Source organism: Spermophilus citellus (assembly GCF_964194105.1).
Source record: "Spermophilus citellus genome assembly, chromosome: 12".
Lineage (NCBI taxonomy): Eukaryota > Metazoa > Chordata > Mammalia > Rodentia > Sciuridae > Spermophilus > Spermophilus citellus.
Genome location: NC_138198.1, coordinates 10,853,004 through 10,874,142, shown reverse-complemented (window position 1 = coordinate 10,874,142; position 21,139 = coordinate 10,853,004). Strand labels below are relative to the sequence as shown.

Here is a 21,139-nt window from a genome sequence, read left to right as displayed (position 1 = left end):
GGTCTTGCCGCCATGATGTTATGCCTCACTTTGGGCCCAGAGTAAAGGAATCGGCCCACCATGGACCAAACTCAAACTCTTCCTCCCCTAAGTTGTTCTGTCAGGTATTTTGGTCTCAGTGATAAAAAGTTGACTAACACACTTCCCATCAGTAGCACTTTCAGAATAGGGTGGTAAAAAGAAAAAAAAACCCTCCCTTTGAAGATTGACATCCTTCTAGTAGAGTAAGAAAGACCATAAACGGTGAAGGTGGCCAAATGCAGAGGATATTAGGTAATACCAGATGCTCTGGAGAGAACTAAATAGAAAAGGAAGATAGGCTGTGTGGGTCAAGGTAGCAGTTGGATTTGCAATTTTAAACTGGGAGTCAGCAGGGTCCTCTGAGAAGTTGACGTTTAACACAGACCTGGGTTCAATGAGGGCATGACCCAGGTGACTAACTGGGAGATACACTTTGCAGATGGAGGCAGAACAGGCCTTGTATGTGAGGACGGAGATGCCTCCACGGTGCCTGAAGGAGAGCACCCCTGGGCCTGGAGGCAGGGCTGGCAAACTTTCTGTAGAGTAACCTTGGGGAAATGCTGGGGGCTTTGTAGGCCACATGGCTTCTGTCACAGCTTCTCGGCTCTGCCATGGTAGCACAACAGCAGCCCCAGAGGACACCCAGATGAGCAGGTGTGTCTGCACTCATGCAACCTGTTGACAAATACAAGGGCCGGTCTGTCTGGATTTGGCCTGTGGACTGCAACTCGCTGACCCTCTAAATACATTGGTCACTCTATGAATTTAGAAAATAAGAAGCACAGGATGGTGAATAAAAGCACAAATGAAATCAGAAGCAAAACACAGAAAATGAAGGTGCTGCTTTTTCATCCTCTTCTCCCCACTGAAATTTCCGACCACCACCATCTTCCCAAAATTCCCCAAATTCCCCGGCGTGTGCTGGGGGGGAATTTCTGTCAAGGCCTCACCTCTGCCAAGGCCTCCTTCGAACTCCGGTTCGGCCTTTCTCTAGGAGACTTCTGACTTTACCTTCCCGATCCCTTCTTGCCCACCTGATTTTTCCTCTTCTTCACAGCCCTGCCTCTGCCACTCTTGGTCTTTGCTGTCTCCTCCTGCCTGTTCCTGCTGGCTCCTGCTCATCCTGAGTCTCTGCAGGTGTGTGGTTTATCAGGTTCCCTCAGGGAGATGACCTATGGCCAGCACATGCTGAGCAAGAAATGACCATAGTACTGTTACTACTGCTGCCCAGAATGGGGCTTGACCATCACATTTTATTATGCATGAGTTTCTGCTGGCATCATGCTGGGGGTGACTTGATGGAGGAAGAGAGAGACTCAGCCTTGGGAGAAAGGGAATGAGGGAACACCTGGTTCTTCAGGTTGAAAATATTTGGGCAAAAAAATTGCATGTGCCAGGTGCAGTGGTGCACACCTATCATCCCAGCTTGGGAGGCTGAGGCAGGAGGATCGTGAGTTTAAAGCCAGCCTCAGCAACTTAGTGAGGCCCTAAGCACCTCAGTGAGATGCTGTCTCTAAATAAAATACAAAAAAAGGGCTGGGGATGTGGCTGAGTGGTTAAGCAACCCTAGGTTCGATGCACAGAATGTGTCCTGAACAAGTACAGATTTTTTTTTCTTGTCATTATTTCCTGAACAATACAATATGACGATTTACATAGCTTTGGTATTGCACTGGGCTTTATAAGTAATCTAGGGACAATTGCAGTGGATGGGAGGATGTGCATAGGTTTTGTGCAGGTGCTGTGCCATTTTATAGAAGGGACTTGGGTTATCTGAGGGACACAGAGGGAGGATTGTAGGTAGTAGGACATGCAGAAGGGGCCAAAGGTGACAGGTCAAGACTTCTTGGGCATGTGGGTGTGTCAGGCAGCGTGGGATGTGCACTTGTGCTTTCCCAGCCCAAGGAAGGTACTGGCTTTGCTCTCGCAGTGCAAGACGAGTTCCTAAAGCCAGACATCCTTCGTTCCTCGCACTTTGAAAACCCCACCTGAGTTGTGTGTGCCTTATGATCACAGACCATTCATTAGACACCATTTGCGCGTGAGCGACGAGATCTCAATCGTGAAGTGCAAGCTCTCTTGTGAAATGCAGACCTAGTTTCACATATTAATTGCTTCTAATTAAGGAGGAACATTTCAGCCAATTAGCTCTTGGAATTTAGGTGTAATCAGGAGGAGAATCCAGAGGTTTGCTAATTGCTTCCCCTGTGGCTGCCGTTGGCCTTCAGCACCGACATACACGGTGCCCACACGAGGGTGCATGTGACAGGCTGAGAAGCTGTAGTGGCCGTGCAGACAGCAGCCACCCTGCCTTAGAAACTAACGCATAAAACAAATGGTGGGGGTGGGGTGGGGCTGAGGATGATAAGAGAAAATAAGAACATCCACAGCTCCAGGCCCAGGTCCTGGGCTGACTCAGGTGGCTGAGGGCGTTGACGGATGCTGAGCACGTCCTGTCACTTCTCTGGCTCACAAGACAGCAGAGATCTCTCACAGCTTTCACTTCCCAAGACTCATCACCAACTTTCATGGGGGGCCTCCCTTGACGTCAAGGCAGGAGCACGGGTCAGGGTTCAAGGAGGAAGTGTGGCCGATGGCTCCTGCAGCCCTGGGTTTGGTGAAGGAGAAGGTCTTTGGCCATCTGGACACCATTCTGCTTTCCCATGGCTGTCCCTCCGCCAGTGGCCTTCTTTGGTATAGGTGTGAGCCAGTCCCCTGCACGGTACCAGCCTCTCTTCTGACCGGGACCCTGTTGGGATGTCGTTCCTCCTCCACTGCAGAGGGCCTCTGCTTTCTCCATTCCTGCCCCGTAGGGCTCCTCCCCGGCTGCGAGAAGCTCCCACCCGAGTCCACCTACCACTGCTGTTGCCTGAACTCTGTCATTACAAAGATGATGCTTTTGGCAACTTGACTCGGGCTTAATGCTGCAATCCTCATTTTTATATGATAACTCACCAGTCAGAACTCGCTCGTCCTCTCCACCCCCGTCCACATGGGTGTTTTTCCTTTATAAAAATAAAACAGGTTATTATCCACCACCACCCCTTTCCACGAGGATCCAAACGGTTGTATGTGGAGACGGTGCTGCTGATAGAGGTATTCCCTGTGCTTGCTTTCTTAGGGACAACTTATTTGACTTTCTTGTTGGTGACTTACATCACACTCCTGGACCCTTAGTTGCAAGTCCTATGGATAGGAGGCATATACATCAAGATAACACTCTCCAGGAAAATGGAAGGGGCCCAGGGCTGTGGTGGCTTCTCCCCGGGGAGGTTGCCACTTGCTGAGGTCTGACTCAGTCTCATGATGAGTACCATCTCCACCTTGGTCCTTGGTCCTTCTGGCCAAAGGACCTTGTTCCCTTTGCCCTGGGAAAGAGCATCCCTACAGAGAAGGCAAGAATCAATCATAATCAAAAGTAACCTGCCATGTAGAAAGAAGTCCATGCTGAGGCTGTGCCAAGCATGATTTGGGTCATCTGTACTGTTCTCATTTTTTTTTTTTTTTTGGTACTAGGGATTGAACTCAGGGGCACTTGACCACTGAGCCACATTCCCAGCCCTATTTTGTATTTTATTTAGAGTCAGGGTCTCACTGAGTTGCTTAGTGCCTTGCTTTTACTGAGGCTGGCTTGGAACTCTCTATCCTCCTATCTCAGCCTCTGAAGTCACTGGGATGACAGGTGTGTGCCCCTGTGCCTGGCTTCTCTGTTTCCTTGAGTTCCACCATATTCTTAACAGGCCTGAGTATTCCTTCAAGGTCCCTGTGACGGCAACTGTTGTAATTTCCTGGCAAGAAACGTACACAGAGAATGGGGCCCCACTCCCCCTCTATCCCGGCAACGGGAACCAATCTGGGTTCGTGGGTGCGGCGTGTTCTCATTGTGTGCAGCCTTCATTAAAAGTAATTAAAACTTGGCAAATATATTTTTCAGGTGATTAAGAGACCCATTTCCACTTCTCCTTTTAGGAGGTCAGTTACTAGTTACCAAAACAAAACACCTGCCTTCACATCAACCAGACTGTGGCCTGGAACGGGGTTGAAGGCAGCTTGCCCAAAGTTGGGACGAATGTCTGTCGTGCCCGAAACACGGGGCCTTGATTTACCTAGGTCCTGACTGAATATGGCAGATCTTAGAACTCAAATCCAATTAAAAACTTTCCCCAGGCCAACGTGATTAAAGACTCAGTTCTTACATTACTAAGTTAGCCATATGTCACTTATACAAAATATAAAACTGGGCTGAGGTTGTGGCTCAGTGGTAGAGCGCTTGCCTAGCACGCGGGAGGCATTGGGAGGAATCCTCAGCACCCCATAAAAATAAATAAATAAAAAAAATAAAGGCATCGGGTCTATATGCAACTGAAAAACCTTCTTAAAAATCTCTTTTTAAAAATTCATATAAAACTGATGGTGACAGGTGATTGATCATCTTGATGACATAAAGCACATCTCAAAGAAACCCATTCAATGAATGCAATTCCAATGAATGCAATTCCAATGAATGCAGTCGGTATTTTCCATACTCAAATTCTGGGAGTACATGACCCCGTGATTCTGATGAACCAAGTCAGCATTATGTATGAATTCACCCTTCAAGGGCTCAAGAACAGGTGGACAATTACATCAGGAGGCAGGAAGAGGAATCTATTATTTATTTATCAATTTATTGCTATTTTTTCCCCCAGGTAAACGGTCCTTCGAGGACCTTTCGTCAGCCAAACCTGATTCCTCGGGCAGTTTACTGTGATGACTTCAAATGCTTCCGCAGAGGGGTGCAAGTATAAAATCTACCCTCAGCAACCCTCGTGCTTCTGTTCGAGGGCCCTTGTCACCTTAGAGATGGGGACTCAGGGCCAAGAAATCCAGAGGAGGTGCCCAGAGGGGAACCCATGTGGCATCTCTGGGTGAGGCTGCCCCCATCCTCGCTTAGCCTTGTGCTCCCCACCTGCAGAATCAGCAGGGACATTCATGCGCTTACAGAGGACACAGGCTCCTGCAGTTTCCAGTGTCAGAGCTGGCCAGCTGGATGTTGGGAAGCCCTCTGGCAGGAAGGGCGGAGCAGGGCCTGGCCGGGTGGACCTCCTAGCCCTGCCTGCAAGGTGGGGAGCCCGCAGCCTCTCCTGAGGTCCTTCCTCTCAGCTGCGGCAGAGCTCTAAAAAGGGAATTGCTTTCCCCGGACTCCCAGCCATAAACGCAGAGTTCACAGGTCCCGACTCTTTCCCACAGAGGAACATGTGTTTTTGTGGAGAGACCACACAGAGGAGTCAGGATCTCTGTTGTTTCCAGAATCTGGCCTGCGTTGGCCGTGGAGCCTGAGTCAAATTAGAGACCCGTGGCCTCACTAGGCTGGAAGGAATTTAGGGATGGCCTCCGCTGGAACATCAGAACCACTGGGACTGCTTGTTAAAGCGCAGACTGGGCCTCACTCCCAGAGACTCTGAATTTAGTAGGTCTGGGGTGGCTTAGAGATTTTGGCTTTTCTGCAACCTTCCAAGGCGTGCTGATTCATGGACCACACTGGAGCAGCCTGGCCTATGCTACCTTGCCTTAAGATGGACTGGCAAGCTGCTTCTTCAGGGCCTCAGAGTACATACTTGAGGGTCTGGAGGCCAGGCAGCCGGGTCCTGCCGTCGTGGCATGAGAGCAGCCATGGCCACGGGGACCTAACTGGACGTGGCTATCTGCTGACAATCTGTGCACAAATGACAGGCAACTCTGGGGGCTGTAGGCTGGCCCCTCCCTCCAGCCTCAGTACAGGCCAGAGCAGCTTGGGCCTTGTGTTCTTCCTGGCCATTCCCTGGGTCCACCTGGGCAGTGGGAGGCACTTCTGGCCCTATCCCCCCACCTTGCCTCTGATGCAAACCTGTCAATAAGCACTCAGAGAAGACACTCGGCACCAGGTCCCCCCAGTCCCACGTTACCAGCTGGACTGCTTTGAAGTATGACACAGAAGGGATAATTCTTCGGAAGGGTCATTTAGGAACTTTGTTGGTGTCAGAGGATAAAAGCAGCACTGTCCCCACGATGTGGAACAAAAAATAAGTATCTGAGGAGGTTAGCAAGACGGAGCCACAATAATCCAGGAGGGCCCCAGACACGGACTGCTTGGTGAAGTGTTTCAGGGAAAGAACATTCTCTAAACAAAGACATAACCAACAAGTTATATTATTTTTTATTCATGTTAGAATTTCTATCAGTGTTTGAACATTAATATTTAGAGAGTTTGTACATTTTCACCTTCCGAGGTGAGAACCACCTAGGTCACAAGGGTAACTAACACGTGTGTCACGATCGCGGGAAAATCCACTCACCCTCACTCTCTTAACACTGTTAAAACATTTTCTTTTGCCTGGCCGCAATTTACAATGAAAAGTGTCCCCACTCATGTCTCAGCAAAGTTCCAGACATCTTGGATTCATCACATATAAATTCTTTAAAAATATACTTCTGTCAAAAGACTCGATGACTACTATGTACACTACAAAAATAAATTTTCATATAAATAAATTATATGGCATACTTTTATCTTTGTAATTGAAATGACACAAACTCATTTCCGCCCAAATCGGCAGACAACGAGACCCAGTTTGAATATTAATTTCCTTTAAACTCCTTACACTAAAACCTACCATGAGTCCTTAATGTAAATGTTATATACTCTGAACTATTTAACATTAGTAAGCACTCTATACAAATAAAAATTCTGTTCAAAAGTAAAACATAGCTGTAATAGTGTTTCCAATAGAAATAAAATCCCTGCATTTTTTTTTTTGTTATAAACTGGCATGACAAACACTGTAGGAAAACATTCTTATGATACAAAATTATAAATATCAGCAAAGATTTTCTTTAAAAAAAAAAATTAAAACATCCAAATGAACAAACAAGACAGACAAGAAAGAGAGACAGAAAGAGAGAGAGAGAGAGAAAGAGAGAGAGAGAGAAAGAGAGAAATTCGCTTCCTGCCAGCCCTGAGTCCTGCTGTGGCCAGTGTGACCCTGGAGAAGGTCCTATGTTGTACAGAAACCGAGTGCTGCTCGGTTCACCTGCTCCACACAAGCCGGGATCGGGAGAGGAGGGAGCAGCGCACCAGAGCATAGGGGTGGAGTTTTCTGGCAGAGCCGGTGCCAGGAGGGCAGACTGCGTGGCTGACGAACAGGCACCCGCAAGTGCAGGGGGTGGCTGGGCCCTTGGTGGCTTCCTATTAGTACCTTACAGTTTTTGTGGCAAGTTCCAGGGTCTGAGGTCACTGTGCTGCTGTGCCCCGGGGCCTGTTGCCTTTCTCTGAAGGTTTTCCATGTGGGACGGGGGATAATGGGAGCTGTCACTTTTTGGGGGGGTAACCTGCCTCCGTCCACACCTGCAGGTCCCCTCAGTCCCACGTTACCAGGTGTGTAATCACACCTTCCTGCTCTTCGGTAAATGTCACACCGAAAAGACAGTGACCACAGAGCAGAGGGACACGGCGTTTTGACTGGTTTAGGAAGCCTGCCCCCAACGTGGACATGGAGAGAAGGACCCCTGAGAGCCCCCACCCCACAGGACTTCCGGCTCTTGTCACCAGATGGCACGCTCACTGTTTAGTTTTACAGAAGACCAAGGAAGCCCCAGCCAGCTGTTCCATTTTAGAAAGAGGGGGACTGTAAACTTAATCACAGTGTTAATTTACATCATAGGGACTCAAAGTGTCACCTCTGGGTTTACTGTGGGCAGAAGAAACCCAACGGGTTTTCTACCTGTACCAGGGCCGTGGGGGAACTGTGTGTGTGTGTGTGTGTGTGTGTGTGTGTGTGTACATGTGCGGTGTGTGCTGATCACGAGGGCACAGTGCTACATGCTTTTCTAGAGTTCATGGAGGCTGGGCAAGGACCCACCATGAGGCCTGCTTCCTCACTCCTGACCAAGGGAGAGCATTGGGTCTACACCCTGAGGTTCCAGCGTCCATCACCAGGATCAAGGTGAAGGCGCTTACTCCCTCTGAAGCACGAGGTGGGGCATCTGGAGGGCAACGTGATGGTAAGAGAGCCCGGCTTCTCCTGGACCATCCCTGGAGAGTGCGGCGAAGGTCAAGGCCAGCCCTCCACCAACACAGAGCCACAACGACAGCATGACCCCTCCAGCCTGACTGGGCAGAGCCCACTAAGCATTACAGACAGCGTTAGAAACAGACAAAAAAAACCCCCCAAAATCATAGTACAGTACATTGGGAAATCACACACGTGTTCACACACATGACCAAACAGAGAACCGCATACAACTACCCCTAGAGAAGCCACCAAGATTAACCTGCTTTCTTCATATCTGCTCATTAAACAACAAACATTATCACGCATAGCGTGTTTGAAAGTTAACAGTAACATTCCATACTACCACAGGGTCGTGATATGCAAATTTAAAATATTTTAAAACAGGAACCTTTACAAAATAATCCTATTACATAAGCAATATTTGCATAGAATTATACAGGTAAATTATACAATATTGAAGCAGCAGCAACATATGCTGAACCTTTAAGACTAAATTAAGCTTGGTTGTGGCACGGAGACCAATGTACAGAAAGGGAGGGGCCCCGAAGACCCCCACCGTGGGGCAGGAGCGGGGAAGCCCCAGGCCACATTACTTTACACCATTCCCTCTATATTACACATGTGTACACCTCTTAAATATTTATAGAAATATTGAACAAAATAATACAGTGGGTTACAGTGATGGCGAGCTGCTCTCCGGGTGGGGTGCGTCTCCACGACTCCCAGCAGCTGTCTTCAGGCAGTGCTGGAAGGGGCGGGGGCGGGGTCCAATCTTTGGCCTCTTTGCTTCAGATTTTAATCACCCTTTAAAAGAAAACCAAAAAGGGCCGTCAAGGTGGGTAACAGGTGGCTGCATATAGAGGGTGAGGGGACAGCAAGCGGCTGGGGAAGGGGCCCAGGGGGCCGCAGGCTGGTCCCCATCCTTCCTTCATCCAGTGGCAGAACACAGGGACGTTTGCTCATGGAGCTGCGTATTCACGGCACACAGAGGACGGTCTGCCCAGATGATTAAGGATGGATGTATCGGGACATTAAACGCACCTCCCACGAGAATTTGGCATTTGTGATGGGACCCCATCTAAGCTTGGGCCACTGAGCACCTGCTAGGGCACCGTAATACCCACTGGCAAAAGGTAGAAGGCGGCTTCAGGGCCCTTGTCGAGCTGTGCTCATCCTTAACAGGTTTGGGGAAGGACCCAGGGTGGAACTGGACTCTCTCCCCAGAGACGACAAACTTGTACACACTGGCCTTGCCTTGGGGTCGACAGGTCCCTGGGGTCCAGCTCGGGATATGCCAATGGTCAGGGGCCCCCGGAAGAGACAGCATGAGATTCCAGGTGCTTCTCTGCACCCCAGGCCCATGGCCAGTGTGCAAGGCCCAGCCACCTGTGTTGGCAGCACGCACCTCAGTTGGAGCTGCCTCCCCAGGGCCTCTCCTCACATTCCACGTCCTGCAGCTCAATGACTTCCACCTTCGAGTCCCTCCTTTCGCACCGGACGTGAAAAGGCACGTGGGGGTCCTCAAACAGCCCAGGGTCAGTCTCGGGGTAGCCCTCGTAGCCTGGGTAGAGACCCCCTCGGGGGTTCCGCCCAGGCCCAGGCCCAGGTACGGGCGGGGGATGCACGGCAACAGTCACGGAAGCAGAAGCCGTCACAGTGGTGATGGGCTGGCAGTAGCCGGGCACGGAGCTGCCCAAGGCAGTGGACGCTGGGTTCCGAGGGTTGTGAGAACGGGCCCCCCGGGGGCCGGAGCGGTCCCTATTGCTAGGGCCAGAATGCCCTTCAGTAGGAATTTCAAAAGCGTCTCTGCGCGGTCTGTAGGGGGGTGGCCGCAAGCCTTCTCTGGCAGGGTCCCTGCGGGTCTGCTGGCTTTGCTGTCCGGGGGGCAGGGAGCCCGAGTCCAGGTGAGGCTGCTGTCGAGGGTTCGAGGGTGGGTGATGCCTTGATTCAGGATGGACCACCTGCAGAGGGTGAGGACAGGTCAACATAGGCGGCAGGTACCAACCCCAGGTTGGGCACTGCTCCCTCCAGACCCCCAACCCCGTCAGCCCCAGGGAGCCAATGGGGACCTTCTGCCTATGAGGGAAGCTCTCCACGCCCCTCCGGGATGTGGCAGGGGACGCACTCTGAAATCCTGTTTCCAGGCTTGCCCTGACACAGCTGGCTGGACACAAGTGCAGGCTGCTCATAAATGCAGGGCTCCGGCAGGAGGCCGTCCCAGCTGCTTCCTCCAGCCCACCTGCCACCCTGCCCTGCTCAGTCCAGCCAGGCCCTGGGCTCCTCTCTTCTAAAAACTGCAAAGTATCGTCCAGCCCTGCCGGCCACAACATGGGCTGTGGGCAGGACTGTCCACTCCGCACTGCTGGGTGTCGTAGCCATCGGAGACACGTGGTTATTTAAGTTTAAACGAACAGAAATGCAAAGTGCATTTCCTCGGTTACATGAGCCACATTTCAAGTGTCCCTCAGTCACGTGTGGCCACCGGCTACGATGCTGGAGAGCAGGGAGAGAGCACGTCCACCATCGCAGAAAGTTCTCTCGGGCAGGGCGGCTCTGTCCGCTTGTTAGGAGTCTGGTTTCTGGGTCTCTATACAAAGCACGGAGCAACACAGTGGCCACATCAATCAAAAGGACCGTGACCAACTTCAAAGTCCTTCAGCTTGTACCTATTTTTAGGCTCCTGCTGAACAAAACCAGATTCACACTGCAGCTCAGCAGGCACCGTCACGGGGGGCGAGGGCAGGACAATCGAGGTTATTGGGTTGGCCCCTCTCTCTTTCATGCAAGGGCTGCTCTGGCCTGGGACTGGAATACCCATTTCCTGGCAGGATGGCAGGGGGCCTTGGTGGAGCAACACGAGTCTTGGAACCTTCCTGGGCTTCTGGAAGCTGAGCTCTGGGCCTGGGGCGGGGGCAAGGCCATCCTTGGGAGCACAGGGTGGGCCGAGAAACACAGGAGCTTGGGGCCTCGGAGACAGGGTTCCGGCGGCAACTTACGGTGGAACGGGCGAAGACTGGGTTTTCTGTGGCTTCCACGATCACTCGGTGGGGACGACCCCCGGTGCCCTGCTGGGCCTCGTACTGCCGCAGCTCCTCACTGAGGCCGGACACCGTGGTCTGAGAGCTGTACTCCGAGTCGGAGGAATCAGACCCGTTGTTCGTGTGGCTGGGAGGCACTGCAAACCGGACAACACTCGGGGGTGGCTCAGGGGAGGGGGTGGGCAGCCGGTCCAGGCCGTGGGCAGGAGACACCTGTTTATGGGGATTCCACATGAAACGTGTGACTGTCTGTCTAATGCTGTGTGGTCTCAGAGCTCAAAGCATCGTGCGGGTGTCTGTCCCCTGCCCCGTGACCCACCCACCTCTCTGCCACCTGGAGGACATTCAGGTCCCACAACTGCAGCAAGGGAACAACTGCCCTCTGGTTTTTGACACCGGAAAGGTGACATGTGCACCCTTTACCGCCATTATGCCCCAACATCCACCTTGTGGATGGTCTTCATTTATACAGGGTCCTAAGCTGCCGGTGACTGATCAGCTGGCTTAAAACAAGGCCAGTCCTACACCCCCCACCCCCAGGCTATCACAATGGAAGAGGGGAAAGGCCATTGCTATTAGATATTTACTGAAAAGGTAAACAATCTGCAAATGCAGTTGTATCTAAATATCTAAATTAACAGTGGAACGACCCGTGCTCAGGTGACCTGTGGGTTGGACACTGCGCTTGGCATAATTACTGACCTCGGGATATGGTCCAAAGAAAGACAAAAGAACTGGAAGCAAAACCAGTCCATTGAGAACACCCAGGATGGTCAGGATCGCCAGGACTGCAAAGAAATACCTGGAAGACAGAGAGAAACAGCAACCTTCAGCGTGACACAGGTAAGTCAGGCTACCCCTCCTGTCCCCAAATACCGCAGCACGCCAACACCCCAAATTAATAAACCCACCCCACTGAAATGCGGCTACAAAAACCAGAGTTCAAATGCAACAGGAGATCTGTTTTTCGTTTCTTTTCTTTTCTTTCTTTTTACCTTATGACTTTGAGGACTACATTCCACAACCCAAAGTGTTAGTTCGTGAAGGGAAGGAAAAAAAAATTAGTTTGTTAATTTGCTGAAATCTCAGGCATGTAATGTTATTTATGAATGTGTTACACAAACACAAAAATATGGCGTGTGAGCTGAATGGCTGAGCAAACTGAAAGCACAAACAATGCCGAGGGGCCCTGTGCGCGAAAACCCAGCAGAAGCAAACAAATGAAGCGAAGGGTGTAGAATTTAAACAATTTGGCCCGGGAGGAGAGGCAGCCGCTGCTGCAGGCGGCTAATCCACTGTGAAATGCTTCTGCCTCTTACGGCAGAATCTCTAATTAAGTCTCCAGTGGATCAGGTGAGGCTTTGCCTGGGCTTTCATTAATCAGAACTTTCTGCCTAGGATCCTGCGAGTTCCAGTTTTTACCAAATGGCTCCCAATGGCACCCTCTTTAGAACACAGGAACCAGCTCTCCGCAAAGAAAACGCCGCCCATTCCGTGGGAGCGGGCATTGTGCTGGGTGAGGGCGCTCCACAATGGTGGGCCTGCGCTGCCGGCCAACCTTTTGTTGGACAATTTAGCATCTTTGAATACTCTTGTTTTGCGTCAGCCAATGCAAACATAAAGGCCACAGCACCATGGCTGAAGAGGAGCACGCACAAGCAGTTCTGCTTTCCCACCATTGAGGGCTAAGGTCTAGGGTCCTCTGCCGCACCCAGGTGGACCTGCCAGCAGGAAAGGTTCCGAGGACGGACGGACGCTGGGCACAGCCCGAGGGCGCACACTCAGCAAGGATGCATTTCTGGAACTAATGATTTCTAGGGCTTTGATGGAAGTGGGCTGGGGGTGGGGGAGAGTGGGTCAGGATGTTCTGGGCAGAGGGAGGGCAAGGTATGGAGCTGTTAATGGTCCGCTGGATCATAAAACGGGACAGGACCCCCCAACTCTGCCATGCCGATGCGTGTTTCAAAACTAGATGAAAGGGGAGAGGATCCCTATAAAAATACAAATACCTCACAGCTATTGTAAACACCAGAAACTTCTGAGCTGCATTAGTAAGAGGCCAAGCCGCCCATGCCTCGCTCTAATGTAAACTGCGGGACGTTAGGCGGAGGCAGATATCAGTGGCGGGCATTAAGACATTTACATCCCATCCATTTAGCTGTAGCATAAACGGACCAATTAGATTCCTGACGGCTTCATGTATACAATGTCTGCTCACTTATTCGACCTCAGAGAGGGCTCTATCAGGCTAATCCATCCTGTGATGGGAAATGGGAAGCCCTCTTAAGTGTTTGAAACAGGAATCGGGAGGTCTCTGGACAGGAACAAGCAGCCCCTGAGATTCCACCCTTTAGGTCCCTCCCAACCCCACTCCTGGGGTTTCAGGCTTGGTTCCTTCCTGGGGCTCACTTAGCACCCTGGCTGACTGTGATGCTCACAGGAACCCACTGCACCCTGCACATCTCCCTGCTCCTCCTGGTCTTGAACCACCTGGGAATTGTTCTCTCTCCTCGAAGGCCCTAAGCCACACAGAAGGCTGTGGGTGGGGCCCGTGGCGCGCTCGCTTAGGCAAAATGGCACTTGGGGGTTTTCATTGCCTTTGTGCTCAATGAGAAAGTAATTACGCAAAAGAAACTATTTGGCACGGGGCTTTTAGACCTTAAAGAGACAATGCTAATGTCTGAGTAAATGTATACTGAAGAAATGAAAGTCAAAGTCAAATTAACTGCTTAAAACAAAATAGGCCCAAACCTTTATCTAAGTTAGGCAACTATCTAGTTGGTATTGGCAAACACACATTTGCTAATTGGCTTGCCGAGGCTGTGTTGAGAAGGCCGGCGCGCATGGGCCTTGCCTAGGAGCTGGCCGGGAATGCAGATTCCACCCTTCCCTGCCCCCAAAGATCTCGTTGGCATTTCAAGAACCTCAGATGACTTAGAAGTGTACTTATGGTTCCAGAAAAGTGCTGGTCTACACGGAAACAGCTCTTGCCCCTCTGCTCACTCCAGTGTGAAACCAGAGTGAGCAAACAGTGGCTCATTCCAGGTGGGCTTTAGCTAAAACTCCTTGTTATACACACACACACACACACACACACACACACACGGAGGCCCGATCTGCCTCCCTCTGCAGACTGAGGCAGACTGAGGTACCCTGAGCCAGTCAGTTCTCATATTGGGTTCTGCTTGTCCTTGTTCTGCACCTCTGTTCTCCTGGCTTTGCTACCTGACACTGTAGTTGTGTTAGATCGAAGAGGAGCCACCTCACCAAGCTGCAATGGCGCTCTTGCTATCTCGAGAACAGAGCTTCTTTCCCTGCAGATCTCTAGTTCCTCTCAGAGGGAAAACTCGCTCTACTTTCATGTCACATTCATACTTCAGTCAACCAGAAAGAAAAAGCCTGCCTCCAGACCCCCAAGAGAAGCACTCAAACCAGGCTTGGATGTCCACAGGGTGACACCCAAGTCACATGCTCACTGCTTCCTAAAGCTCAGTGGGGACTTGTATATGAGATCTGGGCACATTGTCTTCACCTCTTAAAAGAACAAAGTCTGGATGACCATTCTAAGTATCTGTAAGTTTTCCTTTCAACAGTTTTGAAGGAGATGAAGTAAATTAAATGTGGTCAATCAATGGGAACCTCGGTCACCTGTGCAAACAGCCTCAACCTGGAGCTGCCCCTGCTGCTAGGCCCCTCCCCTCCCACGGGCTCTAGAGGAGAGCTTGTCTTTACACCCTTCACCATCAAGGCGGCTGGGCCCGGGGGCAGATGCTGCAGCCCCCAGGTGCAGGAAGGCAGGGCAACGAACAGCACGGAGCTAAGCTTGGTGGTTTTCAAGGTGAGGCTCCCCTCGCACTCTCCCTTACCTGACGATGAAATCAAACTCAGACCCTGCAAGCATCAGGACTCCGAGCAGAGTGGACACGGCACCATCCAGAACGGGCGCGAACATGTGCTCCAGGGCAAGCACGGCCCTGCGGTTCTTATCGCCAATCGCTGTCAGAAAGGCCTGTGGGACGAGAAGGGTTCAGAGGGTCAGGTCCCCAGACCACAGGTGGCAGATGCTTTGCTTTGAAATGCTGTGAGCTGCCTTTGGCCATCCCTGACACTCCCTCCTCCGAGTTTACTGTTTAGCTCCAGGAATGTTTAACCAGGGTGGCTCAAGCCTAGCCTTGATGGAGGCTCACACGACAATGTCCTGGTTCCGGGGGGATTGGGGCACATTCGCGTCTGTAAGTGTTTGTCCCCCTGAAGAAGCTCACTGTTCACACGGAGGCCTCCAGTTTGAAAGCACCAGTGTTCTGGAGGATGTTTTAGATGGTCAAGATCTTGTTTCCCCAAGGGCTCAGCTCAGTGTCACAGGCAACTGGGTGCTGAATACATGTCCTCTAGTGATCATGCCAAGAGAAGAACTGTCACTGTTTCAAACGGAGCGCCACAAAGGCATGACAAAGAGGGACCAGACCTCCAGTTGGCCCGAGCCTGCCCCTGTGTACAGGGACACGCCCCTGCCGCCTGCGTGCGCCTTGAGCTTCTCCAAGTCAGGACTGCTTGACCTGTACCAAGTGGGACTGGGTAGAGGAGGTGTGATGTTAATCAGGTGGTTGGGGAACGCGACCCAGGACCCTCTGAATGTGACTTAGGGATTATTCTTCCCTGCCTGCTCCCATAGCGGGACTCCAGCAGGGAGCCCTGTGCCTGGGACAAGTTTTCTCTCTGCTCAATGGTTTGGGCTGCTCTGGGATGTTCCAAAAGAGAGCTCAGAGAGGGCCGGGAACCCTGTGGGGCATCCCCGTCACTCAAATGCCCTGTGCAAGGACAAGGAGAGTCATTTTTCTTAACAGATGAAGAAACACAAGTATATACACTCATTCTATGAGTCGTATTTTCCCTAAAATGGGTTCTACTCTTTCCAGAGTTGGGAAAGACAGTGCGGTCAACACAGCTGCCTTCTGCTCTTGGGAGGAAAGGGGGTTGGCGTCCTTTTGCTCTGTGTCATATCTGGACCATGACACCATTGCCATGTGTCTCCCGTGGCTTACAGTGAAATGCAGCAAAGTGACAGGAACCGCCTACTCTCGGGGAAGAAGCATCTTTGTTAAGTCTATTCTGTCATGTTATAAACCTTGTAAGAGCAGTAACTGTCTAAACAGTTTCACGTATAAGAACACCGTGTCCTGCCTGTAGACAGTGCTCTTGGAAAGGCTTTTGAGGAGGAGCAAAACAGTTTGAAGCCTGCAGTTTGCATTTCCAGGATAAAAATCAGTTCTGATTTTTCTAGCACTCCTGTTTGCAATGCTAGCTCAAAGGCCGGGTCTTTCATTCCCAGCAGAATAAACGAATTACATGTCGATCTGTAACTCGTGTGCAAATGTTTCTCCTTTTTGAAAGAAAAGGGATTAGAATTACGTGTTTTTTAAATTCTGGGCTGGCAGACTATCATTTAAAAAAAAGAGAAAAGCTGGGCACTGTGGCACAGGCCTGTAATCCCAGTGGCTCTGGAGGCTGAGGCAGGAGGATGGCAAGTTCAAAGCCAGCCGCAGCAAAAAGCGAGGTGCTAAGCAACTCAGTGAGACCCTGTCTCTAAAGAAAACACAAAATAGGGCTGGGGATGTGGCTCAGTGGCCGAGTGCCCCTGAGTTCAATCCCTGGTACCCTCCCCCCCCCCAAAAAAAAAACTCTCTTTCCTCCAAGCTTCAAGAAAAAATGGTAATTTTATGTAGGTTCCAAATTCAGAGAATATCATTTTTATATTAGGAACTTTTAATCAATAATTTCAACCAAACATTCCTTTTAAATACCAAAGTTAATAATCTCTGGGCTGCATAATAAAGGCCTGGAAAGACCAGAGATAGCACAGGTGGGAGACTTTGTGTGGACACGCGCAGGCTGTGGGCCACGGTGCCACGGGACGCCTGCCACAGAACTGCAAAAGCAAAGCAAGAAGTGACGTGGTCCAAGTCCAGCACTAGGCTTCCTGGCTGGGGCATTCCAAGCCCACATCCTCACTCAGTAAACACCCACCAACAGCACCAGAGGCCCAGGCTCTCATCACTTCTGCATGCTGCTACGAGCCTTCTGAACGGTGTTCTCTGACCTGTCTACACCATGGGCTTGTCTCTTGAACCAAACCAAAGACCCCTCTAAAATTTGATTTCCTCCAACAAAACATTCACAAGCATCGGATGCATAGGGGCGGGATTTCCTGTTGACACCAAGGCTGGTTCTCTTACTTTGTGCCATCATGGATTTGAAGGCTGGGGGTCAGGAAGCGGGGTGCACACGGGTGGAAGAGCCAGCGCCTGAGTGTGGGGCACCGAGGCCTCTGCTCACAGGTCGAGGGTGGCTCCCTGGGTGCCAGCTCATCTCGCCCTCCATCAGGCGGTCCCCACCAAGCGGCTGGTGTGGTCTTGTTTCATCTCCACTTTATGACTGTTTTAAAATTGGGTGCCGGCATGCCCACGCACACACTCGCACACACACACTCCGTCCTGGGAACAAAACTGGCAGCTCCGAGACCCAAGGTGATACTATGACAGTCGACCACATCAAAAGAGCAGACTCCGCGGGGCTGGCTCTGACGCCAGCTTAGGGCTCAGGTCCTCTGTGGTTGCCCTTGTCCTCAGACTCCCCCAGAGGGAAAGGGCTCCAACGTTTCAGCCCTGAGCCTGTCATGTGATGCAGTGGGGAAACATAAAGGACCCCACTTGGCCAGTAAAGGGGCTGGAGGAAACGATCCCTCTCATCAAATTGTTGCTTAAACTTTCTCCCTTACCAAAGCCACGTGAACGGTGAACTCCACCCCGATGCCGACGGAGGCGATCAGGATGACCACGGGCACAGCGCTCAGCTTGATTCCGATGAGGCCCATCATGCCGAAGAGCTCCACCGTCATCAAAGCCAGGACCATCACCTTGGAGAAGGCACACAGTGAGCGATTAGTGTGGGGCACAGCACACACAGGTGTCCAACAGGGAGGGCGCAGAACTGAGGTGACCTCACTTCCCTGCAAGAGTAGGAAGACGCCTGTGGCCCACATGCCATCAAAGGACTGACTTGCTGTGACCTTGGACAAGGTCCTCCCTTCCTATCACTCTGCTCTGCTGGGAAGGGAGACCTTGGTACAGTCCCTTTGTAAGAAGGAGCATAATCGGCCCCGTTCAGTATGGTCATGCAAGTTGCTTTTCCAATATAGCTGTCGTACTGTGGTGTAAGGCAAAAAACTATCAAAACGACTCCACTAGAGCCATCTGTGAAGAACTAGAGCTGCACATTTTACATATATTGGCTCTCTGTTTCTGGTCTTCCTCATCTGTGGATTTGAACGATCATGGATTGAAAATACTCTGGGGGGAAAACCCTGCACCTGTACTGAGAAGGCACGGAGGTTTCTCCTGGTCCTTATGCCCTAAGTAAGACACTGGAATAACTACAGTCAGGATTTACCTTGTATTAGGTACTAGATGTCATGTAAACGTGATTGACCTAAGGCTTACAGAAAGTGCACAAAGGTTCTGTGTAAACAATATGCCATTTTATAAGACATATAGGTATCAATGGATTTGGGTGTCTGGGGGCGGGGTTCTGGAATCATCCCCAGGTAATGACTGTAGTTTACAACAAGGTCTTTTCTTCTGCTTTGATTTGTTTTTTAGTACCAGGGATAGAATCCAGGGGTACTTAAAAACTGAGCCACATCCCAGACCCCCCCACCACCTTTTAAAAAAATTTTATTTAGAGACAGGGTCTTGCCAAGTTGTTTAGGGCCTCACTGAGTTGCTGAGGCTGGCTTTGAACTTGGGATGCTCCTGCCTCAGCCTCCCAAGCTGCTGGGATTGCAGGCCACTGCGCCCAGCTTTCTGCTTTGATCTTAAGCATGGAAACCATCCATCATCTTTCCGCCATTTCCCCCCCATATCCTAGAGCCATGGCTTCACTTTCTATCCTCCCCCTGTGTGAAAGAGACAAGAAACTTCTACGTGTTGCTAGGTCTGGAATGGCACGGGTGACACTTCTGAGTGACTGAGTTGAAACAGAGTTTGGAGTTGCCTCACCCTCCATCCTAAAGGGAGCTCATGGGATGAGAAGGATAAAAATCCTGGAGGGTCAAAGCAGTCTGGCTTGGTTGGAGGACGCCCAGGCGAAGTGAAGATGCCTTGGCCTAGGTCGGGGGAAGCCGGCAGCGGCGGGTGTGGGTCACGTCATGGGGCGGCTGCACTTTGAAGAGATGAGGAGCAACTGGGGTGGACCAGCAGACCCTCGAGTCCAAAGGAGCGGCTTCTAGCAGCCTTTTATCTCTCTTGTAAAAATGTGGGGGGGAATGGAAAGAGCCGCGAGGCAGGTGCTGGAGTTTCTTGGGCCAAGGGGAAGAAAATACAAGTAAAACTCTCCCTGTATACAGAGGGCAGAGGGGGGAGGGCAGGCTCTTTCTTCTTGTGGGTGGGGTGGCGGGCAGAGGGGAAGGTCGGGGAAGAATAATGGAAGATGGACAACGTCCATGGCCTGAGTACTGTGAAAAACATCTGCAGACTAAACATTTACCTTTTAACGTACCTGCTGCTGCCCAAACTTGTGCAGAAACAAAACCTGGTCTCTGTTTCCATAATTTTGGCATTTTAAAGGTTCTACTACACTCTGTGGAATTTTTAAAGGCTGCCATGATTTTATTGGACTCTACATGAAACTCACTTCAAATCACAAAGTACTTTGGAGAATGGCTGTCCTAAAAACAGGGTAGCAGTGGTGATGATCACTTCCCTGGGAGCTAAAACATACAGAAGTGCTTCAAACGGCATCTTCCCTTGTTGGAACCGTGGCCCTGACCTCTTTATGTCTCCCTTTCATGTCAAACACAGAGGAGGAACTTCTGTGCACCTTTAAGTTGGGGGTCACAAAAGGACACTGGTAGAATGAAGAAGAAAGAAAAATTTCTACTTCACAAATGCTCAGAGCTGAAACCAAAGGTGTGCTTAAAAAAGTCCCCCATCTCGTATGCCCACGTTTTCAGACTGCAATGCAGGGGACACAAGATTACGGCCATTAGAGGCTGTACCTCCACCATGAACCTCGCCACCTAGAGTCGAATAAATATATTCTGGATGATGCAATCGATACCCCCCCTCCAAAGGGCCAGACATAAACACAACTTCCCGGCTGCAGAACGAGCTATGAGGAAAGGAATTTGACAGCCACAAAGACCCTTGTAATGAACTCACAATGATCCCAGCTGTCCAGGGGTTCAGCAGGAAGACCGCGCACACGAAGAACGTGCAGGCCAGCACCACGCTGATGGCCAGCAGCAGCCAGTGACGCAGGCTGATGTACTGCTCCCAGAAGAGAAAGGGGTAGCCGTTGGGGTAGCTGGCGAGCCCCAGGCTCGTGAAGTTGTTGCAGATGGTTCTCACTTTTTCAATGGCTTCCACAAAGTCCGAGGTGTCTCGCAAGCCGTTGAGGTAGAAAGGAAACTGGGCATATTCGATGGGCTCTGCAGCGGGGACTGGAGAGAGAGGGCACCCGGTGAGGAAGGGCTGTGGTGAAGCGCCTGCCACACCACTGCATAGATGTGATGCAAGGAGAGAGGAGCTTTGCAGAAAACCATGCTCACGGCCCCTCTTTTTAACATAAAGGAGAAACAACATTTATCTTGGGCTCTTTATAATGCTCATATTTGGTTTAAAAAAAAATTTTTTTTTTAAATTTTTTTCCTTTTTTGCAGTGCTGGGGACTATACCCAAGGCCTCTTGCATGCTAGGCAAGTGCTCCATCATGGAGATGCTTTTTAACCAACAATTAACCTTCTTTTTTTTTGGCAGGTAGGACGGGCAAGGAGCCCATGATATGAGCATTCTTCAGCCCCCCATTTTAATCTTCCGGAAGCACTCAATCACTGTTTGTGAGGGGCCCAACACCTCAGGACTTCAATTTTGGGAATGCTTTTTGTCATACCAACACTCTTGAAGTCACCAAGTACAGACTGGTTTCCTCGATCGCTATGAGCACAAAATGATTCCAGGGTCATGCTTTACTGAGAAAAATGCTCTGCTTTCTTAC

General features: G+C 50.7%; 1 protein-coding gene across 4 annotated transcripts in view; it reads right to left on the bottom strand.

The window, feature by feature from the left end:
• Nucleotides 1-7,364: 7,364 nt before the first annotated feature.
• PTCH1 (patched 1) overlaps nucleotides 7,365-21,139 on the bottom strand; it is a 65,763-nt gene continuing 51,988 nt past the window's right edge. For all 4 annotated transcript variants that reach the window (XM_081262678.1, XM_081262677.1, XM_081262680.1 and 1 more), the window contains 7 exons: nucleotides 20,305-20,585; nucleotides 17,865-18,002; nucleotides 14,956-15,098; nucleotides 11,792-11,891; nucleotides 11,048-11,302; nucleotides 9,457-10,012; nucleotides 7,365-8,855 (listed from right to left, as the gene is read on the bottom strand). In XM_081262678.1, coding sequence (XP_081118804.1) covers nucleotides 9,458-10,012; nucleotides 11,048-11,302; nucleotides 11,792-11,891; nucleotides 14,956-15,098; nucleotides 17,865-18,002; nucleotides 20,305-20,585 — 1,472 coding nt within the window. In that variant the 3' untranslated portion in view covers nucleotides 7,365-8,855; nucleotide 9,457. The remainder of the gene's footprint in view (nucleotides 8,856-9,456; nucleotides 10,013-11,047; nucleotides 11,303-11,791; nucleotides 11,892-14,955; nucleotides 15,099-17,864; nucleotides 18,003-20,304; nucleotides 20,586-21,139) is intronic.